Here is an 8,453-nt window from a genome sequence, read left to right as displayed (position 1 = left end):
TCTGATTGACATCTGGTCCTTTGTTAACTGAAACACAGAAGAGTTAATGTCAAACACACACTCAGTGAAACTACAGGTGGGAAAAATAGCAGAACCAAAGAGCTGCGCTCGGCTGTGATGAAAACCAGGTTTGGCATTTTCTCACAATTTCTGACTGAAAAAGTGTTTAATAAGGCTTTTAATTTATTTGAAGCTTCTGTAGGAGATGTTGAGTTAAACTCATGTTACGTTAATAGCAATACAAAAAAGAAAGTAAGATAATTATCTCAATAATTGAGAGAAACAGCAGATTTTCTTTTTAAGAAAACTTCCCAAAAAATCCTCCATTTTTCTAAATGAGTCAGATAATTATCTTGTTAATTCAGAAAACTGGAATTTTATATTTATTTTTTTAAGAAAACTTCTAAAAAAAAAAAAAAGAAATTCTGAATTCTAAGGTTATTACCTCATTAAGAAACTTCGCTGAGATAATTAGCTGGAATTTTTATTTTTTATTTTTTTTTAAAAGAACCTTTTAAAACTCTAAAGAAATTCTGTTTTTCTGAAGAATTTCATCTTCCTCAAGTGAATGCATTACACTCCCATAAATCTGGGTGAACTATTGAGCAAAAACAGTGTAGAGAAAGTGTTTTCATGACCTGACTGACTGATTAGTTAAAGTGGAGGAACAGTTGAGTTTGAGTCAAATGAAAACAGGGATGACTAATTAAAATATAACCAAACATAAAACAGGAAAAGCTGGAATAAAGGCCTGACTGAGAATTAACAAAGTAAAGACAATTTTAATTTAAACACCGGGAACACCAGGATCTTGATGATTGATCTTTCTGTGGTTTTTATTGACAGTTTGCTGCTGTGCTAGTAAAACTGAAACATCCACTTTATACACTGAAAAATCAGTTAATCAAAATAGTTGTTGGCTACAGTTCTTAACACTCAGTATGTGATAAGATGAACCTTTATTGATCCCTCGTAAAGGAATTAAATTGACACAGCAGCACGAGCTGAAATATAATAGGAAATAAAATGGGTCTAGAAAAAAAATAGAAATAAAAATCTAAAATAGAATAGAAATACTATATACAATAAGAATATACAATCTATGTTGGGCAATTTTGTACATGTGTAATATAAAAATGAAAAATGAATGTTTGATATACAATATGTGCATAGTAGTCCTAAAGTACATATACAGAACTCTATGAGTGTACTTTGTATGTGTACTCTTAAGTACTGGGTAGCTACAGGCAACAGCACCTGATTCATTTCATCATTTAATTAAAGTTATGAAACTAATCAATAAAAAGTTGGAACTTTACAGACCATTATTTCCCATTAAAATATCAAATAATGAATTAATTTGTATTTTTGTTAGTAAATTAATTAGTGGATACATTAATCTATTAATTATTTTTTATTGTAAAATTATTTATTAATGAATAAAATTGCATGACACTTGTGGTCCTCCATGTAATGATAAAACCTTAATGCACAGTGACACTGTGCAGACCCGTGTGATGTCATCACAGTTTAATTTTCATAAGCGGTTACGTCACAGTCGGGTTCTCACTTGCTGCTGCGCTAATCAATAAACCCGCGCGCTGTCTCACTGTTGAGACCTGCGCTTTAAATTAATTCAAAGACATTAAAGGGCGGGAATCACCGTCTGCGTTTAAGATCCATCTTTACGAATCAACTCCTTAACGACGTCACTTCTCGTTACGGACCCTCCGCGTGTCCCGCGGTGTCCCGCTGCAACTCCAGGGGCGGCAGGTGACGTCACATTGTGGTTTTTAAGGAGGCCCGCTCCCTCGGTCTGCGAGTCGCTCGGTGAGAGCGAGAGAGTGTGTGTGCGTGTGTGTGTGTGCGTGTCAGCATGAGGAGCGCGAGGATACTGCGGCAGCTCGCGGTGACTGTTTGTAAACGTCATCATCATCATCATCATCCTCATCATCGTTATCATCATCAGCGGTCAGCCGGGATCATCGGAGCACCTTTCTCCAAGGGACAGGTGAATGCACTCTGTGTGTGTGTGTGTGTGTGTGTGTGTGTGTGTGTGTGTGTGTGTGTGTGTGTGTGTGTGTGTGTGTGTGTGTGTATGTGTCACCACCTTTATGAGGACTCTATGATTTTACACATGTACTGTGAGGACATTTTGTCTTCAGGCTGGTTTTAGGTTCCAGGTTAGAAACGTGTCCGTGACAAAGATATAATGTGTGTGTGTGTGTTTCTGTCATAGGCTACTTTAGGGGACAAATATCAGTTTTACTAACTGTAAACAAGTTAAATGGGGACGTCTTGTCCAACTGGGGACAAATTCTGGGACCTCAATGAGGGAAAAGATGATTTGGGGGTCAATGTTTACAGTTAGGACAAGTTTTGGTTACTGTGTGTGTCGGTTAGAAATGCGTCTGTGTGTCTGTTTGTGTTTCTGTCATGGACTCCTTTAGGGGACAAATTTCAATTTCAGTGACTACAAAACATGATTTTGGTGTCAATGATTAGAATTAGGACAAGTTGTGTTTACTGTGTGTGTGTGTGTGTGTGTGTGTGTGTGTGTGTGTGTGTGTGCACTCTCTTGCTGCTGCAGCCCAGAGGTGGAGTGGAACGAGGACCAGACCTGATCAGAGCTGCAGGACTTCTGAACAAACTGCGAGAACAAGGTGGGAAAGTAACATGGTACATTTACAGTTTTTCAGTACTGCACCACAAAATTAAAATATGCTAACACTTTACTTTGAAGGGGCTGTTTGTATGTTTCTCTGCTGCTGAATGTGGTTTCATGCTAGGAGTGTGTGGTGGTGATTATCGCTTGATGACCTTTGGCCATTGTTGTCTTTACAGACAAGAGGTTATAATAAGTTGCTACATCTTCAGGGCCGACTGGAGGCTGCAGTGACTGCAGTGAGATGGGTCAGGGCTAGCTGGTTGCATGCTAACTTCAGTAGAACAAAATTTGTAATAGAAACAAGAGTAAATGTTTGTGTTTGTTTCCACCTCTGGGGACAGATGTTGGTGAGTATAGGAATAATGTTTGATGCTGAACTGGTCAGTAAACAGCTGCTAATGCTAACATTAGCTTTGTAGCAATAGCAAAACTTACATAGAACTCCTTTTAGTCTCCATGTGCATCATATTTTATCAAGTATTCAAACATGCACTAATTAGCTACATGCTACTTTCTAGTTCACCTCAGAGTAAAATATTGTTCTTTTTGCTGCACTACATTTATCTGACAGATGTAGTTATTTTACAAATTAAGACTTTTACAAACAAAATATGTGAAGGTTTAATAAAATATGATGCTTTGTTTTAGATTTATTTTGTTTTAGAGCGGAAAAATTAATTGGCAACTGTTTTAAAAATCGTTATAGTTATTTTTCATTAATAAACACTTTTATCTGGTTATAGCTACATTAAATTACATATATCCATAGTTCTTGCATCTTTATATAAGTGATACATTTATAATCTACACAAAAACTCAATTTATCTGACAGATTTAGTTCAAGTCACTCTAATTTTCTATATTAAACATGCTGATCTCATAAAATCAGATGCATTGTCAGTGTTTCTGGTTCCTGTAGCTGGTCAGGTCAGAATATGTACAAGTTAATAACTTACGGGTCATAATACATACAATGAGTTTTGTTACTAAATCTTATAGTTAATATTTTAAAGCTTGGCTTTAATTACCTTCCATAACATTTATCATTTAATCTGCATATTGATTATGATTGATTATCATTACAGTGTGATGCGCTGCAGTCAGTCAGGGCTCACTGTGTATCTGGGACACAACATTAAATCTTATGAGACTTACAGCTCTGAGCAGGATCAGACCTGTGTGTGTGTGTGTGTGTGTGTGTGTGTGTGTGTGTGTGTGTGTGTGTGTGTGTATGTGTGTTTGTGTGTGTGTGTGTGTGTGTGTGTGTGTGATCTGAGTCATGCTGCACACACACACACACACACACACACAGTTTTATTAATGGAACACAGCAGACAAGATTGGAGAGGCATCCGACCTTGATCCTCCAACAACAGGCAAACACAAACACACATCACAGAAATAGATCTGTGTGTGTGTATGTTGTGTTTTATGATCAATTGCTTATACTTATGTGCATCATACACATACTTTATTTATATTTTTATTTCATATTTATTTATTCATTTTTAATTCTATTATTTCTAGTTTATATATGCTGAGTTGACCAGATTCTTGTCCAACACATTTCATTGTACCGTTAACCTTGTGTAAAACCTACATATGACTTGAACTCATCATATGTTTTTTATGTTCACTCTTAACACTCAACAAGAGTAACTTTATATAAGACAAACATCCACACTGTGCTTTTGTAAGATGTCACAAGTCAAAGGTTGGGAAACACTGTAACTTTAATCTTTAACTGTGAGGTGGATTTTACTTTCATTTAATTATTTACTTATTTCTTATTTAAAGTAAAATCTGAATCCGAAAAGTATGTGGTGGAGTAGAAGTACAAAGCAGCATACAAAGGACATAATGACATACAAGTACCTCAAACTGTACTAAGTAGAAGTACTTAGTTACTAAGTGACAGAGTCAGACTGAGACGTCATCATGAGGACAGTGAGGTTCACAGACGTTTCATGCGTCACTCATTTCACTAGCAGCAGCTTGTTTCCACACAGGAAACAAAACACATGCTGTTAATGATCACACAGAGAACATTCTGGGAAAATAAACCTGTAACAAAGTTGTTCGTTTCTCAACTCCAGCATCAGAGAGAAAGAGGACGAGGGTAACACACACTTTCAGTTATGAAAAGATATTTTTCATCTTATTGTGACAGATTTTATTCCATTTTTACAAGAAAGCTCTTTTTTTCTTATTATAATTTGATATGTCATCATAACGAGAAACATTTGTCATAAAAATACAATAATTTGGCGTAATAACGACAAAATACAGAAGCCCTGACAGGCAAGTGAAACGTTTTTCTTTTTGCCAGAATCAAGTGTTTTTTTTCCATCTGTATAAACACTCCAAGAGGCAACTGATTTTAAATTTAATTTGCAGTGTTAAACATTGTCTGCAGGTTGTACAGTGAAGGATTATGGGAACATGGCGTTCGAGGAAGTGGTTGACGACGAGCCTGTCGGTCGGGTGAAATGTGCAAGAGCGGTGGGCAGCGCCAACAAGAGGCTTTCAGATGCAGTGCAGGCCGTGAAGAGGGAGGGACACACCACTGTGATGCTGGGAGGAGACCACAGGTCAGTGAAGTAAACACAGGTCAGTGAAGTAAACAGACAGGTCAGTGAAGTAAACACAGGTCAGTGAAGTAAACACAGGTCAGTGAAGTAAACAGACAGGTCAGTGAAGTAAACACAGGTCAGTGAAGTAAACAGACAGGTCAGTGAAGTAAACAGACAGGTCAGTGAAGTAAACAGACAGCCCTTTTATCACAAGCTGATTGATTGATTGATTAATTGAGCTCTCACTTCAAAAGTTAAACATTTAAGGATCAATGAAGGTGTGTCCAGGTGTCTGATGACTTCTTTGTTTCTCCGCCCCCTCCTTCAGTCTGGCGATCGGCTCCATCCATGGTCACTCAGCAGCGGTCGGGGAGCTGAGCGTCGTTTGGGTCGACGCTCACGCTGACATAAACACACCGCTGACCTCGTCCACGGGAAACATCCACGGACAGCCCATGTCCTACCTCCTCCACGAGCTGCAGTCCAAGGTGAACTATGTCACATGAAACCAGTCCAGAGTCGAACATTCACACACCGTTACTCTGAGATCTTAAATATTGCTCTCTGTCGTCAGATTCCAGTTTTACCAAACTTCTCCTGGATCAAACCATGTGTTTCAGCCAAAGATCTCGTCTACATCGGGCTGAGAGACGTGGATCCAGGAGAGCAGTGAGTTTCTGATCCCCAGTTCATTTCACTGTCAGGCTTTTTAAGGCCTCAGGGACAGGGACTTTACTGACTCACTGAGTTTATCTTTCATCATGTGTCACAAACTAAAGTTATAAATAAAGATTCTGTTCAGATCTGTGATCAGCTGACAGAAATCATTCAGTTCCACATTAATTTTAATGAAGCTAATTCAGGTTGACAACCTGTAGCTCCAACCTGAACATGAGCTGAGCAGCAAAAGAAATGTTGATTATTGATTGATCAGTCCCTCCAGGATTTGGCGGCTTTTTTTTTGGGGGGGGGGGCAGCTAAAATACCTGATCTCACAGCAGCTTTTATTCTCTCATTTCTGTTGCAATGTTTTTAGTTTTTACCGCAGGAGAAAATAAAAATTTCATGTTAAACATCTTCACACGGTTTTAACAGGGATGTTTGTTGGTGAGTGTGAGATGTTCATGTCACACGTGTCTGCTACTTCACAACATGCTTCAAAACCACAAACAAGGAAGTGAGTTTGGTGACATCATTAAGGTTTTGATCAGGGACTGGTCTGATTGGTTCAACTAGCGGGAAACTTTGATGATTTTTTTATTTTTTTTTTATTTTTTTTTTTTATTCGGGCTTTTGTGCCTTTATTGATAGTGCAGTAGAGAGAGACAGGAAGTGGGGAGGCAGAGAGAGGGGGAATGACATGCAGCTAAGGGCTGTCCGATGCGGGACTCAAACCAGGGCCTGCTGCAGCGAGGACTGGAGCCTCTACACATGGGGCGGATGCTCATCCAACCGAGCCACTCGACGCCCATAAACTTTGATGATTTTTTGATCATATTTGTGTTTGCTTTTACTTGTATTTTATTCTGATTGATTCATCCTCTGAGGAACGTGAATGTCCCAGACCGTCCAAAAGTTGTTTAGATTATCCGCAGGCAGGACTGCCATGCATAGAGCCACAATGTTGACATGAGATAAAAACGATTGACTACGACATTTTTCTACTGTGGCTATTTGGCATTCTTTATTCGCGACTGTTTATCGATCTGTTCTTTTCACAGTTACATCCTGAAGCTGCTGGGTGTGAAGGTGTTTTCCATGTCAGAAGTGGATCATCTCGGTGTACCCAGAGTCATGGAGGAGACATGTGACTACCTCTCTGCCAAGTAACCCTCCTGATGACACGCTATACTGTGACGGTTTTTTACGACATGTTATACTAAGACGTTTTTTACATGTTATACTATTACATTTTTGCAACATGCTATACTGTGACTTTTTTCCGATTTTGTATACTGTGAATATTTTTATGACTTTCTCCATGATACATGGGTGGCACGTGGTGCAGTGGTTAGCACTGTTGCCTCACAGCCATAAGGTTCTGGGTTCAAACCTGGTAGCTGATGGGACATACTATAATATGATGGTTTTTATGACTTATTATACCGTGACATTTTTTATGACTTACTTTACTATAATTTACTATTGATATTTTTATATACAATTCTTGAATTAGTTCTGAATGGATCATCTATCTATATCCATCTCAATACATAGATGCATATATAAATACGTAGACACACATAGGTATATACATACAGTCCATACATAGAATAAACAAAAGAGAATAAATGTTTTCTTATTTCAACAGAGTGAAGAAGCCGATTCATCTGAGCTATGACATCGACGCCATCGATCCCTCTGTTACCCCGGCAACTGGGACACCTGTAGTTGGAGGACTTACCTACAGAGAAGGAGTCTACATCACTGAACACATTTGTCAGACAGGTACAAAAATAAATTAATGCTACAACCCTCTGTTTAATATTTCTAGTTTAAAAGACACAGAGGTCAATTAAAAGACATGAAATGACAACAGGTACACAGGTACAACCTCAGAGACAAAAAACAACCACATAGAGACACAAAGCAACTCCCAAGAAATGCAAAATTACCCATTTTCTCATAATCCATCCATCCTGGAAGTAGACCTCAGCACAGCTTCGTTCTCATGAAAGACATTAAAAATTAAGTGAGTTTCACTGTTCTTAACACAGTCAGTCTAAATGTACCACCTGTGCTTGTCCTGTAGGTCTCCTGTCGGCGGTGGACATGGTGGAGGTGAATCCTCTCAGGGGTCGGACAGAGGATGACATCCAGTCCACAGTCAGCACTGCAGTCGACCTGCTGCTCGGCTGTTTCGGACGTCTCCGTGAGGGAAACCACTCATCAGATTACCGCCTGCCCGAGCCTTGATGAGGACGACGCAGACCTCTCCCACTGCACTGATGGACACCTGAACTTCTCTGATCACCAACAGTAATTTGAATTTGGTCCTTTAACATGATGTCAGTGAACTAAAGTTTGTGTTTACCAAACCGTCTGGTCTGTGACACTTTAAACCAAAGACACAAAGATGAAGATGTAATGTCCAACTCTGCTGGAGCAAACAAGCACAATGTCATTTATTCATTAACCTACTGTGTTAATTACTTTTTGAATGATCTATAGTCTATAAAATGTCATATAAGAATAAAAAAATGTAAAAGTGA

At 38.7% G+C, this 8,453-nt stretch overlaps 1 protein-coding gene across 1 annotated transcript; it reads left to right on the top strand.

Moving 5' to 3' along the window:
- The first annotated feature begins 1,811 nt into the window (after positions 1-1,811).
- On the top strand, positions 1,812-8,453 carry LOC111219665 (arginase-1-like). The gene is made up of 8 exons (XM_022742377.1): positions 1,812-2,011; positions 2,591-2,663; positions 5,085-5,259; positions 5,570-5,729; positions 5,816-5,910; positions 6,963-7,067; positions 7,553-7,689; positions 7,994-8,453. Exons 1-8 carry the CDS (start codon positions 1,877-1,879, stop codon positions 8,155-8,157), a joined length of 1,044 nt encoding a protein of 347 aa, XP_022598098.1. The 5' UTR covers positions 1,812-1,876; the 3' UTR covers positions 8,158-8,453.

The sequence above is a fragment of the Seriola dumerili genome, unplaced genomic scaffold (genome assembly GCF_002260705.1).
Source record: "Seriola dumerili isolate Sdu_G_001 unplaced genomic scaffold, Sdu_1.0 BDQW01000068.1, whole genome shotgun sequence".
Taxonomy (NCBI): domain Eukaryota; kingdom Metazoa; phylum Chordata; class Actinopteri; order Carangiformes; family Carangidae; genus Seriola; species Seriola dumerili.
The sequence above is the reverse complement of the archived record's forward strand: the minus strand, read 5'-3'. Positions and strand labels throughout refer to the sequence as shown.